The sequence below is a fragment of the Lampetra planeri genome, chromosome 1, assembly GCF_965212315.1.
Source record: "Lampetra planeri chromosome 1, kcLamPlan1.2.h2, whole genome shotgun sequence".
Taxonomy (NCBI): Eukaryota; Metazoa; Chordata; class Hyperoartia; order Petromyzontiformes; family Petromyzontidae; genus Lampetra; species Lampetra planeri.
Window position 1 is genome coordinate 23,264,464 of NC_136107.1, and position 25,491 is coordinate 23,289,954.

General features: G+C 48.1%; 1 protein-coding gene across 3 annotated transcripts in view; it reads right to left on the bottom strand.

Annotated features, from left to right (window-relative positions):
* The window catches only part of LOC144720356 (unconventional myosin-Ib-like), a 119,753-nt gene that overhangs the window by 17,532 nt on the left and 76,730 nt on the right, over positions 1–25,491 (bottom strand). For all 3 annotated transcript variants that reach the window (XM_078597089.1, XM_078597080.1, XM_078597072.1), the window contains exons 16-21: positions 23,603–23,803; positions 18,019–18,245; positions 6,063–6,263; positions 5,268–5,361; positions 4,378–4,527; positions 1,352–1,420 (exon numbers count right to left, since the gene is read on the bottom strand). In XM_078597089.1, coding sequence (XP_078453215.1) covers positions 1,352–1,420; positions 4,378–4,527; positions 5,268–5,361; positions 6,063–6,263; positions 18,019–18,245; positions 23,603–23,803 — 942 coding nt within the window. The remainder of the gene's footprint in view (positions 1–1,351; positions 1,421–4,377; positions 4,528–5,267; positions 5,362–6,062; positions 6,264–18,018; positions 18,246–23,602; positions 23,804–25,491) is intronic.

The window sequence follows — 25,491 nt, forward strand, 5'->3', positions numbered from 1 at the left end:
ATGATTCAACACATACTCTGCGTGTGAATACTTTGGACCAATATATTCCTGATAACGAACAGAGTGTACAAGTCATGAGTTTAAACGTAACAAGGTGCTCATTCAGCACCTGTGATAGATCCTGCTTGAAGTTTGACCAGCAGGAAATGAAATGTTTTATCCACAGAGTGGGGAGATTGTCCACACGCAGTGACGCTTATGGTCTCATTCCACTCATCAATGACGGCAATAAAAAAAAAACTGTCATTGTAAACCTGCTCTTCATTCATACTCAGCTGTACAGGGATACAATGTGGGTCAAGGAACAGATAATGCATTGCTTTATACTGGTAGGAACCTCCTGGTTACACCAGCCCACAGTGGGTTATTGTGTCCGTCGTGCAGGGAGGGGCTGGGCGGGGAGGGTGGGGAGGGGCTGGGTGGGGAGGGTGGGGCTGGGTGGGGAGGGAAGGGTGGGGAGGGTGGGGCTGGGTGGGGGGTGGGAGGGGTGGGGCTGGGTGGGGAGGGGCTGGTCACCCCATGGTGCCCTTATAAAACTCAACGTTTAACCTACTCTCGCCGGCTTGTGCCCGCCCTCACAGTCAGGCATATTTGTGGAATACACCACGCCGCCGATGACCCTGGCCATTGACCGAGCAACCCAACGTTCCTACCAGCTCCCTCCGCAGGAATGTGTTGGGGTATATGTATGTATGTAAAATGTATTTTGCACCGTACGTAGCCAAACATGCTCAGCAGAGGTGCAGGGGAAGAACAACAAACTAAACATAAAAAGCAGTTCTAAAGAAATGAGTCAGTTCTTAAGAAATTGGTTTTAAATCTAGATTTAATTCATTTCTTTAGAACTGCTTCTTGTGCTTTGTTAGTTGTGCTCACTATCGAGAGGGCAGTGACACTTGGTCACTTAATAATGAAAGAAGCGCTGCGTGCAGCAGGTCACACCAGAAGTGGCCGTCAATAAAATATGCACGCGGAGGTGTGGTGCTGCAACACCACAAATAAAGCTTGGCTTGGCTGTGAAACTAGCATCAGTGGAACACAGCTGCAGGAAGGGCATACAAGAAACCTTTTGTAAAATGTGCACATTGCCACGAAATTCGCGACACACAATCCCATCGGCTGGAAAAAGGGAGATCGTCATTGTTAGGATGCGTTTTATGTTGCGCTTTGAACGGTGGCTCCATGCAGTATAAACTCGAGCACTTCACCCTCTGCCACCAAAGAGACTCCAACAGTGATTTGGTGGGAGGAGACGGAGTCACTGGCAAGGTGGGACGGGTGCAGAGTACACAACCGTGATTATTTAGTGCAGGCACATCGAGCCAACTCGGCACGCAGTCATCGCTCATACCTTCCATCCGCGGACAATGCGCTGCAGGAGAACAATGCACTCCAGAGTCTTCACGTACCTCTTGCGTTCCTAGAAAAGAGCAACACGCAATGCTAATGGGGACCGCAATTAATTTGGTTAATCGTTGAGAAAGCCAATGCCGAATTTTGGGGGCGGCTCCTGGGACTGCCCAAAGGCGAGGTGATCTTCAGCGAAGAAGCGGAGACGATTAATAATTGAAAGCTCGGGCACAGTTGGGGTTGCTCTAAAAGGCAATGTGCTTCTCCAATGTCAATCCTTGGGGTGCTACGGGGGAATAAGCATTACAGCCATTAGAGGAGCTCCAATCTGTACTAATTAAGTTATTTATTAATGACACACTCCACAAGGCCATCGCCATAGGAATAGAGGATGTTTACCCCCTGGCTCAGAGCTGCAAAGTGGGATGAGTACCATTCTATGCTTATTTGAGCATGGAATCACTGACTATACACAAGAACAACAGTGTTCACGCTCACAATGCAGACATAAGCATTGCTATCAAACTAACGACATACATTTCTCAGAACTGGTGTAATTAACCACGTGCTTCATGGTCCATCCAGGAAGCCACAGCATAATTTTGTAAAGAGAACGGATCCTAAAACTTACTTCAGGAATACGCCGCCACATTGGCCATTCGCACGATACATGGACCAGCTGACATTGAGATGTAATCGCAAACTCTACGTTAAATATCTTGTGAGTTTTCCCATAAGCTCTTTCATAATGTCTACGTGGGTCAACTCGCTCGTGGATAGAGAATCCTTGATCCTCTGAGGCAACAATAACTCCAACGTGTTGAGAATATGAATATTCTCAACACGTTATGTGTAGACATTTTTAGACAAAGACTGAGATCCCCCATATTGCCTTAACAGACTGTTAGTGAGCACCTATGAAGGCCGGCATGGTACATGATGAGGTAGGTGGCCAGCACCATGCCCGACCACCTTTGTCTTTCCAGTGGCAATGTTTACACACTGCACCAGGTACTCATTTGAGGCTGAGTCGACCCAGGGGAGGCCCAGGACCAGTTCAGATAATCGTCACTGGTGTTGGCCGAAAGTGGGAATTGATATCGGCTTGCCAGGTTTGTAGCGCAGCGTGCTCACCACTTCGTCACTGCTCCCCACACATATATATACACACAGATGCTCACTACATGATACAAACACTGCCTCTTAAATTATCTCTACAACAAATGGCATATACTGAACAAAATAAATGTGTCACTGAACTGGGACATTGACGAGAATGCACTGGAACTTTCTTTAACAAAAGACCACTTTAATTCCTAAAATGTGGCCTTTAAATGTTAAATACAACCACAAGGTGTGCACGTTAGGTTGCTTCAACATCCGCTTCTAACAGGCAGCCTGCTCTTAACACGTTCACCCACACAAATTCCAAGAATGTGGAGCAGGAGTTCACAAGTGGTTTTGTTTGTTCAACTGGCATCTATTACCTCGAAGCAGAGGCTGCATGCCAAACACAGATGCAGCAATTAGACACACTGAATTGCAGAAAGCAATACGCTTCTCTTAAGTATTATGCTCAGACAATATAAGAATGAACACTAATGCCCTTCCTATATTTTCTTTCAGTGTCACGTTTTATTTATAGCATAATAATAGAATTTGCCTTCGGCTGCGTTTATTAACAAATGGCAAATGACTCCAGTCATCTAAAAAGTCCAGCATGATATTTGCATGCCAAATCAACCAAGTCGAATGACCTTCTGTGAGTTTTAATAAAATCATATTTGTAAAAATGTATATTGCCATACGTTATCTTGCATGTGAGTGGTCTCTCGATGCTAGGACAATACTTGTTGACTTTCCACAATGTGATACTCCTTTTTTTTACACATGACCAGAATTTGAACTTGTAACTCTTTACATACAGATAAGACCACCCCTCCCCCTTAACTTGTATTTAAGAGCTTGTCTCTTGGAATTTTGCCTCACTTGATACAGTAAATTTAGCTGTGACAGTCCCACCTGATGACGGAGACTTGTGTTGCCTCCGAAACGTCGTGATTTATGATTTTATTTCTATTATTATTTCTATTATTTTTATTATTTATTTTTACCTACGTGACTTTACCGAAAAAAAACCAAAGAGTTTGTAACTCTTTGACTGACAGTTGAGCAACTGTTACAGCGTGGACGTGTGTTATTAAAAATGCATGAAAATCTGGAACATATACTTTCAAAGGAAACTGGCTCAGTGGTACTAAATGATTTCACCATTTGCTTCCAGCCGCCTTGCAGGCAACTTCCTTCCACTTGCAACGATCAAAGCACTGCCGACTTCCCACTCAGCCAGAATAGTAATGTCGCTTTGTGCCATATCGTATAATCTCCAATTCCGACAGAGCCTCCAGTGAAATTTAAGATAAACGGTAACACAGTCTAAATGTCTCGGAGCATGTCTGCGTGATCCATGCTGGGATGTAGTCAGAAATAGTGGCGAGTTGGTCTCATGACCACTGTAAGGGCTTGCAATGGAGTGTGCATTTTGCTTCATACTTATTTAAATCCTTTGGGAATTATTCATATCTACACAATGTGAACATGGTTATGAACACTCCTGACATTTTCATAGCAAGCATTTGATACTGATATTTTCAATGTGCGCAATTGAATGTGGGTGGCTGTATAGTGTAAAGATTACTTACAATTTGCCATCTACCCATTTTTTCCACAAGTTTGAGTTCTCAAATTATGCAATGCAAACTATCAGCTGTCAAACCACTTTGGTGAATGACCAATTATTGTATGCACACAATCTGACATGTTGGCACTGTGGCTAGAGTGTTTGGCTCAAAAGGAAGGATGAAAGAGTTCAAATCCTGACTCCTTGCTTACTCAGCCCATCATTCCTTTGGTGTTGGTTAAATGTTGTACCACCTAACGGAATGACGTGTGTGTGTGTGTGGTGTGTGAGATTATCCTCGAAAGGAGCTCGAGGCCGATCGTGCCTGTACAATGAACGGGACTCACTTGGTGTGATCGGACATAGCTGGCGATTAATATCTGGCTCTTCTTCATGAGGAGGAAGTGAGTGCGGCACTTGTAGCCGCGGTACGTCTTCTGGATGAGGGTGGCCAGCTCGTGCATGCGCTCCGTGCGTTTCCGCTCGAGCTGAAACAACTGTGGTGGCGACATGGAATATACAGTTATTTGGTGCTGCTATAGCAAGTGTATCTACAAACCATGTTTTTATTGATAACTGTATCTGAACAAGTAAAAATGGTTGTACTTTGATTCAGGATAAGGACTTACATTTGTTCGGGAATTAAATGGTGGGGAATCTCAAAATACAAAATGGGTAAATAAGTTATCCGTCATTCATGTCATCTTTACGTTCCCAATTCTCCAGACAAAACATATCCAATCCATCAAAAATGTATGGAAAGAGGCAGTACCAAATCAAGGAATGTCAGGAGTGCTGGCATCTGGACTGTCCTTTACGAAAACGGGCACTGAGACAACACGCATCTGCTTTGACAGCCCCTTTGAGAGTGGTTGGAATTCCTCATTCTCTGGGCAAGAGCCTGGATCTTAATAAGATGACCACTGTAGACATTCTATAAAGTCTTTACTGACTTGATTTACGAAGAAGACGTTCGGAGTTTCATTGAACCCCCCCAACTAGGATTTCAACTCGCAACCGCCTGCTTTGGAATGAATAGAACTACACGCTACCCAACCAGGTTATGGATCACAGGCAGTGGAAAAATGGCATTAGTTGGAGGGTCAAGAGGCCTAAGTTGTGAACCACCAATGGGTTAACTGGGCCGTGCTATTCGGTTAATTAAACCCCCCCCCCCATACCCAGAATCTGTCATTCAAATGAGCGTGCGCTGAGTGCCGTGAGCAACCCTGCGCACCGTGGTGGGGCTCTTGATGAAGACCTTGGTGATCCCAAAGGCGTATTCCTCCTGGGGAAGTTTCAGGTCCACCAGGATACTTTTCACCCCCTCCCTGTTTGACAGTCATAGCGTGGGGAACAATCATTTGCGATCCAAGGGGAACATCGCACGCCATTCAACGCAACTCATTATTCTTAGAGCACAGAAGATTCTCGATTGACTGCGTATATGGGAAGAGGCCCATGTGCAGCTTCATCAATTTGGAACCCGGCAGGTTCTCAAGATCGCATGTTCACTCCACGCTCACAAATAAAAAGTAAATCAAATACTGTGTGTGATTAATCATGCGTGAAATTTACCTAAGTCCGATTTATCAGAAATGTAATGTTTTATGCTGGGTGTGGTGGTGCACACACATAACCCAGTATTTGGAGGCCGTGTTATTGGCTCACGAAAATTTCACGGTGTGCCATGGAATTCCCAAACTGCTGCACTGTGAAGTGGCCAGTGCATGACAGTCCAGAAAGTGGGTTCCTGGCCACACACTGTGGACTACTGAGTCCTCACATACTCACGTACACGTGAGTTTTTTTATGGGTGTTCCGGTTTCCTCCGACATCAAAACACGAATTAAAAATGAATAGACCAGACATTCCAATGCAGGAGAGTCATCATTCTGATGATTACCATATCGCGAGATGAACATAAAATAGAACGGGCCTTTTCTATAACCCTTCCATATGGTGACCCCAAGGCAACCAAGCCGTGACAATGTTTGCACGATGAGCTGCATGCGTGGTGCATGTGACGTACTTGGCTTCGCCGTTCCAATGCGGCCACGTTCGGCTGCCGAGCATCTTGTACCGGTGGAGGCACAGCGCATAGAGCTGGCGGAACACGTATCCCGCTCGCCTGACACGCACGTTCTCCATGAGGCCCAGGTAGCGCACCTGGTTCAACACCAGATCGTCCTGGAAGAGGCTGCCCGACTTGCGGTCATTGGGCTTGAGGCACCTGTAGCGAGTAGGTGCAGAGACATGGGAGCAGCATGGCCATGGTGAACATAGCGCACATTGTGCGTGGCACATAATGCGTGGTCTGGCTGCCCCGTGAAAAGAATGTGTCTGCAGCACAGAAAGAGGAGTTGAATTATTGGTTTCACATGGCTGTACTCTGAAAGGTGTGCTGCTGGTGTGACACGTTTCGATATGATTGTTATCTGTGGACTTTATTTTCAGCATGATACCATCCTTACACTGTGGCATTGATGATGTGGCACCCTTGATAATTAGCAGCCGAATTAATGAAGAGTAGGCTGTGCAAACTGCTTGAGCGTCGATCGCTGTCAGCAAGCCAGGGTGAAAAAGCCGGTGCTTTCTCAGTCTGACAGCAACTCTTACTAAAACACCCATTCGAATTGTGCTCCCAGTGTCGTCATCAATTCAATTACTGATGTGCTGAAATTTGTGATGCCTATGGTATTAAAAGGCAAGGCAATGAGGATGGATGATGATGGTAATGAAGTTTAAGAATTTCAAATATAAGATTAATGGTTGGCTTGAAATAATTTCAATACTTTCAAACCTCAATAGGCAAATAAAATTATAGATATAATCATGTAAACAATAGAAGTAACAAATGTACATAATTATAGACACAATCAGATAAACAACACAAGTAACAAGTGTACATTACTCTTGTGACCTTGTAGGCACACACTGTGTGCCTACAAGGTCACAAACATATTATGTATAACATGTTATGTTCACTCAGTGTTTTTGCGAGTGCATATCATTATCGCGTAAAAAAAATTTACATAACATACTGTATCTATGCATATGCAACATATATTAACAGAATAAAAAATCAAGATAGTTACCAAAGCCTTCCAAAAACAGCTACATTGCCTTCTGGTAGCTGAAAATATTCAAGGTAACACTACTAGAACTGACAAACTACCGTATCAGTGATAAGCGAGGAATACAAAGGCTGAACCGATCAAATCTGCAAATGATGAGAAGCACAACAGAAACCTTGAGTAGGCTGGGAAAATCACAGGTTTCAAACAACACCCAAAAACGTGTATAAAAATCACTCAGCTTTTGCGCATTGTGCAAAAAAACCACCAGCAGTTTCTGACCACACTGACATTCTTCACGCACTGCTGATGATTTATTTTGCATAATGCACAAGGGCTGGGTGCTTTTTGCCCACGATTGTCTGTGTGATTTGAGACTTAAGGCTGAACCGAGCCAGACCAAGAAGTCCCCCCAGCAGGGGGATACGTGGTACTGTTGCAATGCGTGCCCGTGTCCATTGGTGTCACCCTTCATTTTGTGGACAAACGGCATTTAGCGCTTTCGCGGCTAAGCGGTGCTTTTCTGTAATAAGCAAATCTGGAGGCGGAGCTGGTGAACCCGGCTGACACCGAGAGCAAGACACCCAATCTTCATGCTAAGAGGTAGTAGCGTTTCGGAGGCAATTTCGCAAGCAGATATCTTTGACGTACAGTATGTTTACACATTCTGGCCTACAATCCATTCATATGTATGGGTGTTCTTCAGTTACCTTGGTTTACTCTCTTATGAAAAATTGCTCAATAAATATGCCTGCATAAAAGACAATTATAAATTTGCCTATCATCCATTTGGGGTAAATAAAATGTGTACCACTTTGTGGCAAGTCAACAGTGATCAAGCAATTATGTGTTTACTGGGCCCCACCAAGGGAATGTGGTATTCCTCGTGACTACGAACAGATGTAAGCACGCATACTCTTTGGTTTTTTCGGTAAAGTCACGTAGGTAAAAAATATAATAAAGGAAAACAACTAAATTAAATCACGACGTTTCGGGCGTAACACAAGCGTCCTTCTTCAGGTAGGGACAACGTAGCGAAAGCACAACCGCTTAAGTGTAAGCACGACCCCATTGCTCACTTGAGCAGGGAGATACTTGAACTTTGACTTTTAAATAAATAAAATCCAGCCATTCTCAATCCAGCAAAGGATGAAGATCTTCCCACACCATGTTCGTCATGGGTTTTTTTTTCCTCCCATACTTCGCTATGCTAGTATATCAATTATACCATATAGAAGTACTGTACACTGATGGCACAACAACGCCACACTATTGATTTGATGCGACAGTATTGCAATGAAGTGCGGCAGCAACACACAGCATGGTCTAGTGCAGCAGACAGTCCGGCACAATGCAAGGGAAGCCGTGGGGGGTTTGGTCCTGTATGGGCTGGAGTTAAGCAATTATTTTAACTATTTTAGTTACCAGGTAAGGTCCACTGCGCTATATAGCTCTTTTTGAGAAGCAACCTGGCCACAAATGATAGCTCAACGAAATGGCTTATCATATGTGGGAATTTATAGGAGCAGCCAAATTATCTAAACGCATGTTCACAAAGGTGGAGAGAAAAACCGAAGGATCCGGAGAAAAATCCACACGACCACAAGGTCACCTCGCCCCAGAGACAAGTTAAGAGATTCATAACAAAGCGCATGCCGTTTGGAAGCACTCCAGAGAGAGTATTTAAATTAAATGTGTGTATCTGACGAAGCCAAAATACACTGCCTTCATCTTAGCGGTGGTGTAGGTTAGTGAGTTCATGAGTACATTTAATTATCCACATAATGAATGGTCTGTGTAGTCATGAACCATAGCTTAAGTGCTGAGAGATGATTACGTGTTGATATTATGATGCAGTTTCGATTTAAAGCTTTCGTGACTGCAGGGATTCATCTTCTTGGTTCTTTCGGTAAAGTCACGTAGAAGGGAAGTCTCACGACGTTTCGGCTGCTTGCGTTGTGGCCGAAACGTCGTGAGACTTCCCTTCTACGTGACTTTACCGAAAGAACCAAGAAGATTATGATGCAGCTCTGATTAGGTTAATATGCCACCCACTGAGATCCAAAACACGCATTATGTATCTAATTTAATAAACAACACACATCTAAATACTGTCAATTATTTTGCTCAATGAAATTGTAAACAACAGATATAAAAATATGTAATCCTATATGTATTATTTGTGAACGGTGACATGTTTTGTAATGCACAATGTGCTGTTGGTAGTGGAATATTATCACATGAGTTGTGTTCTGCTTTAAATATCCCTTACCAGTACAGTCCCATTGTTTATTCAAAAACATAATACTGAAATTAAATAGCTTTCATTAATGGCCTTCACCACTGCAGCTCGAGGATGCATATGCTACTCAAAATGTATGTGATGCACACATTCTAGTTGCAGCCAATGAAAGCTATCGTTGGAAAGCTCAAAAGGTATCATTCTGAATCACAAATATAAACGGTTTAGACTCTTGGGGCTCTTATATGCCATTGTATTTGCCGCAGAAATAACTACTTATAACATTAGCATTGCTTGCTGACAAATGCTGCCCAAGATTTAATCGACAGGCATTGAAGATATTCAGAATTCAACCGCATTCGAGACATAGACACATACACCATGGCTAAACAATGAGGCTAAAAAAAGACACACCATCTTTTCGAAATTTTAACATACATGAAGTATTGGAAAATGACGGCAGGAAACTCCTTGACGGGAACACACTTCTTTTATTAAATCTTGACTTGTAACAATACAACGCGTGGCCTCTCTTCTTCACACCGCACTTCTCTTGACTCAGGATTCTGTGCTGCCGGCTCTCTGTGCCTCGTGTAGACTCCGCGCCTCGGCTACACTCCTCTCTCGCCTCGTGTAGACTCTGCGCCTCTGCTACACTCTCCTCTCTCGCCTCGTGTAGACTTTGCCTCTCTCTCGCTGGCTACACCGTATGCATACTCGGCTCGTGCAGACCGTTCTCTCTCGCTGGCTACACCGTATGCATACTCGGCTCGTGCAGACCGTTCTCTCTCGCTGGCTACACCGTATGCATACTCGGCTCGTGCAGACCGTTCTCTCTCGCTGGCTACACCGTATGCATACTCGGCTCGTGCAGACCGTTCTCTCTCGCTGGCTACACACTACACATTACTCAGCTCGTGTAGACCGTTCTATCTCGCTGGCTACACACTATACATTACTCAGCTCGTGTAGACCTTTCTCTCTCGCTGGCTACACACTATACCTTACTCTCTCGTGTAGACCTTTCTCTCTCGCTGGCTACACACTATACCTTACTCTCTTCTACTCTCCATTACTCTCCTCTCCGGGCTCTATCTCTACACCTTCGTCTTCATTCTTAGATGGTTCCACTTCTGCCCCTTGCTCCTCTGTGCATCACCTTATATACCCCTTCTTCCCGGGAGACGGAGCGGATGCGGACCTCAACGTCGGCACCGCTCCTCCGTTACCCAATCCCCACGCGCTATCCCCACGATCCGGTTCCGCTCAGCGCGTGTTTCCACTCTCCGACCAATCACACCGCGCTGCTACCCGATCACTCCCTCTGGGCGCGTCACCGGCACACAGCCAATCAGCAGCACTACCCCCACCCGCGCACTGACGCCTGCTCCTCCCCGTCAGCGCGCGTCACCACACACACACCCGTACTTACGCGCTGGCACACGACATATACACCCAGCGCGTATCACCACTACATCACCCCCTCCCACATAGCTCGCAGCCGGCCCGGCTGCTAACAACAACCAACCACGACGATAAAACGACAACCAACAAAAAAAAACCCCATAACCCCCCGAGTGTGCCCCGTAACATAACACAACAACAACAACAAGAATAACTATGTACAGATTGACAATGAACGCGAAAAGTCAACAATAACACGATACGAGCAAATTCGAAACGAACGCGCCCCACGTCCCTGCGACTACACGCAGTGACGAGGCGCTCCAACTGCTCCGACTCCTCACGAGGCAGGTCATGCAAAGTAGCACGACCTGGCGCGAGTCCGTCTGGCTGGTCCATCGTATGGGGCGGGACACTGACGACCGTCCGGCGGTTCCGGCCGCTCCAGACGGCGCGGAACGGGCCTGAAAGGGCCGGCCCCGCCGCGGAGATCCGGCCGCCGGTGATCGGCAGCTGTCAGTTCCGAGACACCTGGGAGCAGATCAGGCGACAATACGTGTGGATCAGGCAGAGACATTTCCCCCTCTGGGTCGCCGGTCACGTCACACGCCCGGCCATCACGACACAAGGGGAGGCCATATGGAGGCGAGAACGGTTTCAGTCGGGAGGGGTGAACGTACCACCGGCGCTTTCCCCACTTTATCTGAACGCACTGGGGCCGTGCAACGCGCACGACCTCCACGGGTCCCCTCCACGGTCTCAACAATTTAGGCGACGTAGCCAAGGGTGCCTGAGGGCAATGCAGCCAGGCCCTGTCACCTGGTTTCCATTCGTGCATGGACACCTTCCGTGCCCGCAACCGTTCATTAGCAATTTGGCGAGCCCGCGAATTAAGCCGTGCGGCCTCCCTCGCCTCTGTCAGCTTATGAATATTAAACTTAATATGTTCTGCCAAATTAGAATTAGTTCGTGGAGCGGACAGGCCAAGTTGCGTTTCTATTGGCGGGTCAGCTTCCCGACCGTACATCAAATAGAATGGGGAAAACCCCGTAGCTGCATGGGGGGCCATTCTATACGCGGCAAGGACTCCCGGGACCTGCAGGTCCCAATCTACATGTGCCTCGCACACCTGCTGGCACAGCATGGAAGTCAAGGTTTTGTGGAGTCTCTCCACCATCCCGTCAGTCTGCGGGTGGTACGGGGAGGTACGCACCTTCTTGGTACCCAACAGATCGCACACCTCTTGCAACAATTTACTCGAAAAATTTTTACCTTGGTCGGTCAGCAGGCGTTCGGGAGCCCCCTTGTCCAGGACATAGCCCTGGACGAAGGCATCCGTCACAGCCGCTGCCGACTGGTTAGCGAGAGGCCACGCCATAGGCCATCGGGTAAAGTATTCGACCCCCACTAACAAATATTTATTCCCTCTCGGCGTGACTGGGAAGGGCCCCAAAATATCGAGTGCAACGAGCTCGTTGGTACGCGAGACCTGAATAGATTGCAGCGGTGGATTAGCTGCCACGGCCGGTGGTTTACGCCTGGCGCACTCAACGCACCCCTTCAGAATATGCACCACATCACTTCCCATTCCCGGCCAGTAATAGTCACGCTGAAGCAGGGCAAGCGTCTTGTTAACTCCCAAGTGCAAGAGGCGTTCGTGTGCCGCCAAGACAACCCTCCCCCTCACAGCGGAAGGCACCACGAGTGCGTTCCGCCGGGACAAACTGTCCCATTTCAATAACACGCCCCGCTCAAGTACATAGGAGCCGGTACGCTCCTGGTCCCCCTCGGGACCCCCAACCTTGCGGCGCAATGCTAGCAGCGAGCTGTCCGCCATCTGGAGGCGGCCCCATTCGCTGAGCGACAGCGAGAGCAGCGAGTCCCGACCCTGAGAGGCAGTGGAATCATCCCCACTCGGTGCGCCCGCTGTCGCAGCCAGTGCCCCCATCTCCCCCGCAAGCGTCGGTTTACAGCGCGCCGATCCCGACAAACACGCGCATTCATCACAAGGCAACAACCGCGACAAGCAATCGGCATTCGTGTGTCGCAACCCCTTACGGTACGTAATCGTAAACTGATAGTCCTGGAGGACTTCCAACCAACGCGACAACTGGCCCGAGGGCTGGGCAACCCTCAATGAATACTGTAGCGCCGCGTGGTCCGTTCGGACTGTAAAGTGACGACCATACAGATATGGCCTAAACTGCTGCACAAAAAAAACAATGGCAAGCAGCTCGCGACGGGTGACACAGTAGCGCTGCTCCGCCGGAGACAACACCCTACTACCGTAGGCGACAACTCTTTCGACACCTCCAACGACTTGGGATAGCACCCCCCCAATGCCCGTGTTGCTAGCATCCGTGTCCAGCAAAAAGGGACTGGCAAAATCGGGATAACACAAGGGTGGGGCACCCACTAAGGCGTCCCGGAGGGAGCGAAACGCGGCCTCCTCCTCCGGTCCCCATTTGAACTTCACTCCCTTCGCCGTTAGAGCGTGCAAGGGTTTTGCAATAGTGGCGAAGTGCTCAACGAACCGCCGATAATAAGAAGCAAACCCGATGAAACTACGCACGTCGGAAACGGACGTAGGTGTCGGCCACGAACCGACACAATCCGTCTTCGCGGGATCGGTGGAGATCCCCGAAGAATCGACAATGTGACCCAAGTATCTAACGGACCTACGAAGGAGGTGACATTTGGCCGGTTTAAATTTCAACTTAGCCGATCGCATTCGCAAGAACACCCCTCTCAATCGCCGGAGGTGTTCCTCAAACGTTTTACTGAAAACAATGACATCGTCCATATAAATCAAGCATGTATCCCACTGCAAGCCCGACAAAACCAGCTCCATAAGTCGCTGAAACGTCGCTGGAGAGGAGTGAAGTCCCATGGGTAACCGGTTAAACTGGAACAGCCCCCCTGGAGTCCGAAATGCTGTCTTAGGTTTCGACTCTTCGTCGAGCGGCAACTGCCAAAACCCCGATAACAAATCAAGAGTCGAAAAATATCGCGCACCAGACAATGCATCGAGGGACTCATCCATCCTGGGGAGCGGATACGCGTCAGCCACAGAGATCTTATTCAGGCGACGGAAATCAACGCAGAATCGCAGGGACCCGTCCTGCTTCTTAACCAGCACAATAGGCGCTCCCCACGGGCTAGAGGAGGGTGAAATAATATCGGCTTCTAGCATATCGTTAACAGCCGACTGAACATGTTCCTTCTCCACGGGACTCAGTCGGAAGGGATTTAGCCTGACCGGCGCCGCATCGCCCGTTTCAATGTGATGGTGCAACAAATCCGTGCACCCAATGTCATACTTATGTTTACTGAATACATCAGAGAATTCAATGAGCAACTCGCGCAGCGCACCCAACTGCGCCTCTGACAAATCGTCCGAGGCGGCACATAACGAATGGACCCACTCAAGGTCTTCCCTTGGCTCAACGTTCCGCGCGGGGCTCGAGCCCACCTGCGCAACCAACCCATCATCCCCAGGAACCTGCGCCGCGTGAGCCAGCACGGTGCCCTGCGGGATGACAGCTGGTCGCGACCCCGCGTTCAAAACCATCACAAACGGGTCCCTGTCAGCCCGCACCAAAGTGTGAGCCACCGATAAATCAAGACCCCCGACAGCCTTGTTAGAAGGACCCAAAAGCATACTCTGTCCTGAAGCCTCCCTCACCCATGGTTTTCGCAACCGGAGGGGAATCAACATCTGTGAACCCGGGGGCACTTGCACTGTCTGCGTCGCCACCGCTTGTATCGTAGCGCACGCCGTCCGAATGTCAGTAGGGCCCGTCAAAAATGAAATCCGGCGACCCGATGGCAGTTCAATGCATCGTTGATCGATAAGAATTTTAATGGGCATTTTAGCCAAAAAGTCAGTGCCCAAAAGACACGGAACTGCCAAAGAAGACGAAACGAAAACGGGTCCCGATAATTTGATATCTCCAATGCAAATGGACGCCCTAACCTGACCGATAATGCCCAACGATCCCCCATTAGCGGCGTAAAATGGCACATCCACTGGAAGCAGCGGACGACATTGGACTGGAAGAATATTATAAATGAGGTCCGATATAATAGTTGCCGATGCCCCCGTGTCCACTAACACCCTAATCTCAACCCCATCAATAGATCCCGTAACAACGGACGAACCCGCCGAAGCAGCCACAATTCTATGCCCCAATTCCGCCCATTCAATGTCTCCCTGGTCCCGGCCGAACCCCCCTCGCCGAACCGAATCCCCGAACCTTAACCGGCCCTCCTCCGCCGCAACGCGGCGTCCCATGTGTGCCGAATAAACAGGCCGAGCGTGTGAGGTGCCGCGACTTGCCGGGGATTGTAGAGATGACTTGGGCTCTCGGTCGTCGTCCAGCCGAGCTCCTATGGCGCGCTGCCGCGGAGCGCGGCACCCGGACGCCACGTGGCCCCGGAGGCCGCAGTTATAGCACGTGACGAGGGTCGGAGTAGATCTTGGTTGCTCCGACTTTCGGCCCGATCGCAGAGGCGACCGGGCCCCCGGCCTCCAGTCCCCTGGTCGTCCCGTGGCGAACGCCTCCTCTCGTGGGCTGACGACTTGGGGTTCGGCGACCACCAACCCCGGGGCTGCGACGACAGCAGCGTTGCAACCAACGCCTTGCTTCCGTTGTAGGGCCTCGTGCGCTTGAATACTCGTGGCGACTCTCAAAGAAGAAATATCAATGTCGTCAGCTGTGTTGATAGGGACCCCCAGGTCCTGCGCCAACTTGAGCAGCTGCTCCAAAACCATCGCGTCTTGGCCCTCCTCGTCCATCCGAGGGAACGCAGCATCAGCAAGAGCCAGCAACGCCGTGCGATAGGCCAGCGCGGTCTCCGTGGCCGCTTTCCGTCTTGCGTAGAACTGATGGCGGCATGTAGAGGGAGGCCCGTAGACCCTGGCCAACAAACCCAGCGCATCCTTCAGCGTGGAGCGGTCCGACTTCCGTGCAGCCCTGAAGGCCGCGAGCGCATCGTCGTCCAGCATGGCGGGCAATGCCCGCAGCGCCGTAGCATCGGACCACGCTGACATCTCTTGATGCGCCAAAAACCTTCGCTGAAATTGGCCCCAGTCTCCGCCTTCCGCCTTGAAGGCTGACAACGTGGGCAGGCGCTGCTGAAAAATGAAGTCATCCGCCTCGTGGTTCCTCTCCGCCTGTCCGTCGGTGTCTAAGATGGCGGCTCCAGCAGCAGACGTAAGATGGCGGACCCCCTCGCGCGCTGATGACGTCGATGCGCGCGCTTGGGAACCCACCACCACGTGGCGCTCGCCGTTCCCGCCAAAAGTAGGCCCAGGCGCAATGGCGGGAATCCCCCATTCGTTTTGGCGGGAATCTGCGGGGCGACCTTGTAAAATGTCCCCCACCGTCCCCGCTCCTCCCGACGAGCTGATCTCCGCCAAGATGGACGCGGCGGCGAGCAGCAGCTCCGCCAGTCGGGAGTGCGCCTCACGAAGCCCGGCGTCTGTCCCCGGTCGCTCGGCCGGCGCCGTCGACGGACCCTGCAGCGTGGGCAAGTCCTCTTCCTCACCCCCCGCCACCAGCGGCTCCGAGTCGTCCAGGTCTTCCTCGCGGTCAATCCCGTGGGTCCTACGGGTCTTCCTCGTCTCCATACTTGGAAGCCCGTTTCACTTCTGACGCCAGATGAAGTATTGGAAAATGACGGCAGGAAACTCCTTGACGGGAACACACTTCTTTTATTAAATCTTGACTTGTAACAATACAACGCGTGGCCTCTCTTCTTCACACCGCACTTCTCTTGACTCAGGATTCTGTGCTGCCGGCTCTCTGTGCCTCGTGTAGACTCCGCGCCTCGGCTACACTCCTCTCTCGCCTCGTGTAGACTCTGCGCCTCTGCTACACTCTCCTCTCTCGCCTCGTGTAGACTTTGCCTCTCTCTCGCTGGCTACACCGTATGCATACTCGGCTCGTGCAGACCGTTCTCTCTCGCTGGCTACACCGTATGCATACTCGGCTCGTGCAGACCGTTCTCTCTCGCTGGCTACACCGTATGCATACTCGGCTCGTGCAGACCGTTCTCTCTCGCTGGCTACACCGTATGCATACTCGGCTCGTGCAGACCGTTCTCTCTCGCTGGCTACACACTACACATTACTCAGCTCGTGTAGACCGTTCTATCTCGCTGGCTACACACTATACATTACTCAGCTCGTGTAGACCTTTCTCTCTCGCTGGCTACACACTATACCTTACTCTCTCGTGTAGACCTTTCTCTCTCGCTGGCTACACACTATACCTTACTCTCTTCTACTCTCCATTACTCTCCTCTCCGGGCTCTATCTCTACACCTTCGTCTTCATTCTTAGATGGTTCCACTTCTGCCCCTTGCTCCTCTGTGCATCACCTTATATACCCCTTCTTCCCGGGAGACGGAGCGGATGCGGACCTCAACGTCGGCACCGCTCCTCCGTTACCCAATCCCCACGCGCTATCCCCACGATCCGGTTCCGCTCAGCGCGTGTTTCCACTCTCCGACCAATCACACCGCGCTGCTACCCGATCACTCCCTCTGGGCGCGTCACCGGCACACAGCCAATCAGCAGCACTACCCCCACCCGCGCACTGACGCCTGCTCCTCCCCGTCAGCGCGCGTCACCACACACACACCCGTACTTACGCGCTGGCACACGACATATACACCCAGCGCGTATCACCACTACATACATACAAAACCCTTTTTATTACTCCACCGCTGAATGAGGGTCTCCCCATGCCTGTGAAGGCCGTGATGGCTATTTGACCATACTTCACCACTGATCAGTACAGCTGGTTATGGCGAGGAACATGAACGTGGAAGCACAGAAGTACAGTGCAACAATGGACTTTGCTGCAGTCCCTCGACTGCACATCACACAGCCCCGGAGCCCTATGACACGCTGTCAGTGTACGGTGCTCACCTATCCAAGCAATGTCCAGCTTCCATGAACTGCCTATATCGGGTGCATTTCAGGTAATTTAGTCACAGGCGGAGAATTTTAATGATATTACAATAGAGCTGCTTCAGTGACGCCACCCAGCCCAGTGCTTGCTGCTGGGGCTTCCTCAGAGCCACAGGAACCGTGTCCAGCTGCATGTTACATTCTCATGGGAAATACATGAGGTCATGCCAGACCACAGAAACCTCCCGTGACAGGAGTTTCCATCTGCAGATGCAACACTCCCCCACCCCACCCTGATGGGCACACACAGGGCATAGGCCTAGTGAGGTGGCGGTGAATGGGAGACCTGATGTAGTTGGGGTTCTTGATGAGTAGGTCTTTCATGAGGGCGTTGACCGAGGTCTTGAGCTGGCTGCTGGCTGTGAGCGGTCGCTTGAGCGACTGCTTTTTGGGGTTGCCCTCAGGGAAGAGATCGCGCACTAGCTCCCGCTTGCTCTGCCACATGGTCTGCGAGATGTCGCGGAACAGCAGGTCGTTGTTCTTGTCCACAAAGCCATCCACGCTGTACGTCACCTACACGCAGACACGCACATGTGTGCACGCCAATACCGTGCAGACTGGGTTTAAATAAATGATCAAAGCAAGTAACTATAGATGGAGGAATAATTGTCAGAATGTTGCAGTAAGGCACACTTGCAATCCATTGCTTTGTAAGCGGATCATGGAGATGTCAGCATATGCATGAGATGAGACAGCGGACCTGCAGGGCTATGAAGTTGCTTGTTAAATACATGAAAGAAAGCTGTATTCAGGACATAGCTGTATACATGCATTTGTAGCATCATGTATGGATTGTGACTTCAGGTACCCTAATTTCCTCTCACAAGCAAAATAACCCAGTAAAAAATTGGTCAACTAATTCCAGCAGGAACATTCGGCTAATTTACAACCTAACTCGGCCACACATTTTATTAGTACCAGGGTGGAATGTGTGGTGCAGTTGTTAGCGCACTGCGCTATGAACCCATAAATAACTGAGTTTAATCCCTGGACACAGCCAACATCAGTGGCAAGTGATACCTGAACTCGCCCTGGACATCGCAGCCCCTCCACAAATCCACACTGACTAGCATGGTGAAGTATGGTAAAACAATTCCCATGACCAAATGGACTTCATTATTAAATATATTATTGAGCACTGTCTATAAACATCTATAGCACCAGTACTAAATAGTAGGCTCATCGACGGACTGGGTCCATGAAGGAAAATTCAACTCACTTTTTGCTCCCCACTTAATGCTGCAATTGTAAAGGAAATACAGCTTGTTACAATTTATGGTGCAGTTATATTCTGCAGTGAAGGGTAGCATGGATAGAGATGCTCGGACCCCGACACATGCACTGCGTCTAATCCAGGTGGCGTCTAGGTGTGTGTGTGTGCCAAAGCAAAGGAGAACAGTTTACGAATCGCATCTTACATTATTTTGACATCGATGCGATTAAATATGTAAAGAAAAACAGAGTAAGAACTTTTACTTAAAACTTTTGTGACTGCAGGAATTCATATTCATTGGTTCTTTCGGTGAAGTCACGTAGAAAAAAAAATTAAAGTAAATAAAATATTGGATTTACTTAAAATATCCACTTTATTTATTTACTTTAAATATTTTATTTTATTTACTTTCATTTTTTCTATCTACGAGACTTTACAGCCGAAAGACCCAAAGAATAAAAGGAAGAACTGTAAAAGCTGAGAACTCTTTAACAACCCGAATCACAATCTACAGTTGTGTAACATCTCCCTTGTATTTTAGTTGGGGTATCCATCAATCAATCACTCTGTGCAATTAGTTGGTTAGCTCTGGCTTCCAGCTGGAAAGTGTAAACATGAACAGACACTATGGGAACCTCATTTGCCAGTAAAAATATGATAATTGGTTTTTTACCCTTCTATCTGGCAACAAAACTGACACCTTTTTACAAGGAGTCATGTTTGTGTAGTGGTGGTATTGACGTGCGCCGACTGTGACAGTGATGGATCACGGGGCGGCGCGGGGTGCGGGGTTGGGCACGCGTTGTGGGCGTGGTGTGGACGCGCGCGCCGGGAGTGACAGATGACGGGGCGGCGCGGAGTGAGTGGTGAGGCACGATGAGATGTGGGAAAAGAGGATCGTAGCCAGCGCCCGGCGATTGGTCGAATAAGTGGGTGCTCGCAGCGACGTCCGCAGGTGGGGTATAAAGGGGGACGCGCGAGAGCACTCGAGAGAGTTACCCAGTTGAAGACCCGAAGACGGAGCTGAAGACCTAGTGCATCCGAGTAGCTCAGTGGCGTTAGTCGCCGAGTAGCTAAGTGGATGTTAGTCATCCGAGTAGCTCAGTGGCGTTAGTCGCCGAGTAGCTAAGTGGATGTTAGTCATCCGAGTAGCTCAGTGGCGTTAGTCGCCGAGTAGCTAAGCGGATGTTGGTCATCCGAGTAGCTCAGTGGGCGTTAGTCGCCAAGTAGCTAAGTGGGTGTTTGTCACCCGAGTACTAAGTGGATGTTGGTCATCCGAGTAGCTCAGTGGGCGTTAGTCGCCGAGTAGCTAAGTGGATGTTGGTCATCCGAGTAGCTCAGTGGGCGTTAGTCGCCAAGTAGCTAAGTGGGTGTTTGTCACCCGAGTACTAAGTGGATGTTGGTCATCCGAGTAGCTCAGTGGGCGTTAGTCGCCAAGTAGCTAAGTGGGTGTTTGTCACCCGAGATGCAAAGTAGGTGTTAGTCACCTGTAACCAAGTTTGATAAAATAAAGAGTGTGTTACCCGTGAAGTCGTCTCCCGCCGAGTTACTACACTACATTTGCATAGACCGCAATACCTGCAGTCATAATACAAACAAAAGACATAACTCTGATAATGTGCACTGTCCTTGAAGTTGATTGGTCCAACCCATGTGAGACTAGGCTCTGTCTCGGGTGTGGACCAATCAACTTCAAGGACAGTGCACATTATCAGAGTCATGTCTTTTGTTTGTATTATGACTGCAGGTATTGCGGTCTATGCAAACATGACTCCTTGTAAAAATGTGTCAGTTTTGTTGCCAGATAGAAAGGTAAAACACCAATCATCATGAACAGACACATCAACTCAGTGGCAAGCATTGCTGCAGTCCATATTGTGTGTCTGCATTAAGCAACGTGTTATGAATGTAAAGAAATTACAGTCGCTCGTCCATTCAACGCTGTATCAGTCAAGGGATTTTTTGACCATACTTCACCACGCTGGTCAATAGGGATTGGTGAAGGGTGGTGGCCGAGGATCATTATCGATATCACTCGCCACTGATGTTCGCCGTGACCAGGAATCAATTGTTGGATCCATAGCGCAGTGCACAAACCACAACACCACTACTCCCTTAATGTATTTGGGGAACAAGAAGCTATGAAGGTTCCTGCATTATGAAGGTTGAACCGTAATTTCTATTTGAACTCTTTTGTTCCAATCTCTTTGTCGTGAGTTATGATCTTATGGAACAAAAAGCCAAACACATTTAATGTGCTTGGTTTTCCTGCGTAAAAAAAAAATCCAACTATATGTACGAGCGGCTGTTTGGAAAAAAATGTTTTATGGCTTTCCGAGTGACATTTGTTTAATAGAAATGTGTACACAATGGAGACTGCCAGGACCACATTAAAACCAACACGGATGCCCGTGCAGTGAGGATTACGAGAAGCAGCAGCGTTTCTTCGCAGATTGCTCGTCGCTTCACATTTTTTTACAAAACACAGTTTAGTAAAACTTCTCTGGAGTTGATAGTTGTGCTGACGAGGGGATGACTCACAGATAGGGCAACCGCCACTGTGAGTCTTTCCGAAATGGAAGCAAAATCTCAGACAAGGAACACAGGTTTGAGGAAGGGCAATGATGGCTGTTGTAAGGTTGATGGTTATGATGGCGAAATATGTGGTGAACAGAATATTCCACCATTGGAACCTCCTTTGCCAGTAGCAAAATATGATCGTTGGTTTTGGCGTCATCTGGTCCAACACCATGTGAGACTAGGCTCTAATAAAAGCTGTCTCGGGTGTGGATCAATCAATTTCAAGGACAGTGCATACATGATCAGAGTTGTGTTTTTTTTTGCATTCTGACCGCAGGTATTGTGGTCAATGCAAACATGACTCCTTGTAAATAAGGTGTCAGTTTAGTTGCCAGATAAAATGGTAAAAAAACAATTATCGAACAGAATATTGTTATGTTACGATTACAGACGTTGAGGTATTGTGATGGTGATCAAGGTGATGTTTCACTGGGTAACACTGAATGATAGTCACTGAATTACAGCGATGGTGTTTCGGTGAATGAAATTGTGAAGCTGAAGGCTGCTCAGAAATTATATACTGGATGACAAAGTACATTAAACTAGGTGACTGATGCACGCATAGTGATAGCTGATGATCGTTTATATGAAATGCGACAGAAACGAAAGGTGATTGACAGTAAGTGAACCCACAACACAAGATTCTACAGCGTTGCAATGTGCATAATCAACTGTAAAATGGCTTCTCTATGAAAGCTTGAGTTTAAAGAATGTGTCCCACATTGTGTTTTCATATTTGTAATCAAAGCTCCAAACACAATCTCTTTTCACCGTCTGAGGACTGTAAAAACACATTCCTGCGAAGGGAGCTAGTAGGTACGTTGGGTTGCTCGGTCAATGGCCAGGGTCAACGGCGGCGTGGTGTATTCCGCAAATGTGGCCGACTGTGAGGGTGGGCACAAGCCGGCGTGAGTAGGTTAAACGTTGAGTTTTATAAGGGCACCACGGGGTGACTAGCCCCTCCCCACCCAGCCCCACCCCTCCCACCTTCCCCACCCAGCCCCACCCTCCCCACCCAGCCCCTCCCCACCCTCCCCTCTCCACCCAGCCCCACCCCTCCCATTTTTGGATGCACAACGGACGGACGGACACAATAATCCCCTGTGGGCTGGTGTAACCAGGAGGTTCCTACCAGTATTAAAAAAAAACACTATTTGCTTGAAGAATGTACAACGGCAATGCTTCTATGTTCTACTAAAAGTAGTGCTCAAATGACATTGAAAAAACAAACACTGTGGTATTATATAACCCATGCACATTTTTCTCAGTTTTAGAATGTTCAGCCATCCTCGTGTCTAGCAATTCAATGACATTCGTACACTCAATGTAATAACCAGATTTTAACATGTGGATTTTACCCATTAGGTGTTCCACTGACTTTCGGAGCAACCGCATAAAGTATATCTGGGGATTCGCTCAGCACTTGGGGGGGTGCGTAAAATTGAAGTGAACAGAAGTTGGTTTTGCCAGTGGAGGTCATCACCAATCACGACGCAATGCTCGAGAGCGAACACAGACACTTCAATATTAAAATTGGAGTTGTGCAAACACAACCGACATTCAGGACTCCACATGTAGAAAACTGAACCCAATTTCAATACTGGTTCACAATTACCCACTCGATTGGCTCACCCACCATAAAGAAGAGGTCATGGAGCTCAGATTTTACACCACTATAACTATTCCACAGGCAGAACAAACTCTAGATTTAAAACTCATTTCTTGAAAACTGCTTTTTGTATTTAGTTTGTTATCCTTCCACCTCTGATTAGCACAGTGCGAAAGACGTTCAACATACACGCATACAACTACATGCATGTTAATAATAAGAAAAGAAACTCAATACATCCATCAATAATACCGTGGCCAAAAAACGGAAAAAAACATTAAATGGGTAACGTTTTGGCCAGTGGTCCATCTTCATCGCAAATAGATGTTTGTGCACCACTGTCAATATTCTGTATAACATTTTTTTGTTAATTGTTTGTTTCCTTCGAATTAGACTTGCTCTAGGGACGCGCTGTATACTGAATGCACTCAGTGCGCGCGCTGAGTGCATGTGCGTGTGTGTGCGCACCATGCCGGCGTAGTGATCCACACAGAAGCACCGATAAAGCAGGGAGTTGTTGATCGAGCGCTTGGTGCTCAGGCTGTTGTGGCTCTTGAAGCGCTCGTGCTTGCCACAGATGTCGTTGAGCTTGTCCAAGAAGGTGGAGTCAGTCGCATTGCCCGGACGCATGCACTCGTCATCCAGCATGGACAGAATGCCAGTTTGGGGCTGCACAGAGAGAGAGAGAGACACGTTCATCCTCCTCGACCATCAATGTAAGTCTGGAACTGTCTTCCTCCAGTGATCCGTGCTGTTGATGCCCTGTGAAAATCCAAGCTCACTATAAATGATCATTTTTCCCGGGATCTTGAGCACATGAACATACGTTCATGTGCTTGGGCATCGACACAAACACATGAGCATACGCCTTCCCTGTCCCCAACTTCCCATGGTCACCCATCATCAATCCACTCATCTAATTTCCATCTTCGTTTATTCCACGCAACGCCACCACCACCACCACCTCATTTCACATATTTCCCATCCAATTATCTCTTTGGATCTCGCTAAGCATCTTGTACCATAGTTAGTTCACTGTACATCACCTTGGTTAAGGCGCTATATAAATGTATGATAAGGATACACGTAATTACATGTTTGCAAATGTGCTCATACACACAAATACATCCGTAGGCATGCACATTCTTGCTAATATGCACATGCACAAACACAGACCAATACTGATGGAATATGTATATGCTTGCTCATATTCACACATCAACATGTGCATATAATACAGCGCTCTATAATTTAAATACTGTTCAAATAACCTATGACTACGATTCAGATCACATATTTTTTTTCATTTTTATGAAACCTTATCAAACTAAAGTTTATTATGTTCATGTACTTTTCTAATATTCAACAAATATTGTGCAAAAAACACACTTATATGATCACATGCAAGCATATACACATGCACACACACACACACACGCGTGTGTGTGCATACTTACACTAAAGCACAAACGTATACACATTTATATATTTACACATGTACCAACACACACACCCCAAATATAAGGTCGATGAAAACCACACAGAAGCCCATAAACAAATGCATCAGTATAACCACTTCATTGAGTGCTTTTAAAATAAAAAAGACACCGACATTTTTTTATAACAAAAATTATATGACTTGTATATACCCTAAATATACAAATACATTCTGCAAGATCCTCTTAATAAAAGAGCAATGAGATTTAGTTAAGCCTCTGGCTCATCATCATCCCGAATGCTCAAAGGCATTATGCAAGATCAGTCTCCATCTCTCATGATCGTGTGCAGTCGCATCTCCCAGCGTCATCCCAACTCTCACTCTCACATGTGCTCTCATCCGTTGTCCATAATTCATGCCCTCCATCGAATCTCTTTCCAGAGCATGGCTTCCTTCTTTAGGCCTAACGTATCTCAAAAGCCTTCTTTCGTTAAATTACGTACTTATAATTACTATACTTGATGTGGAATCCCGCTTTCTACATGGAGTACTTTACTACAAGGCATGCATTTGCGTACCAGAGATGCATTTTTTAGCACAACCACCGTATATCCTTAACAGACTTTTGGGGTAAGTGCTGTTAGCGAGTAACTAATATGAAGGCTCTTACTGTAATGGAGGGGGTGGGTGGCCTAGCACCACGCACGCCCAATCGTCTTTGTCTCCCTAGTGGCGATGTTTACACACCGCACCAGGTACTCATTTAAGGCCGAGTCGACCTAGAGGAGGCCCAGGACTGATTCAGATAATCGTCAGTGGTGTTGGCCGTGAACAGGAATCGAACTCGGGTCACCGGGTTGGTAGCACAGCGAGCTAACCACTACACTACCGCTCCCCACACACATACACACGCATGTGC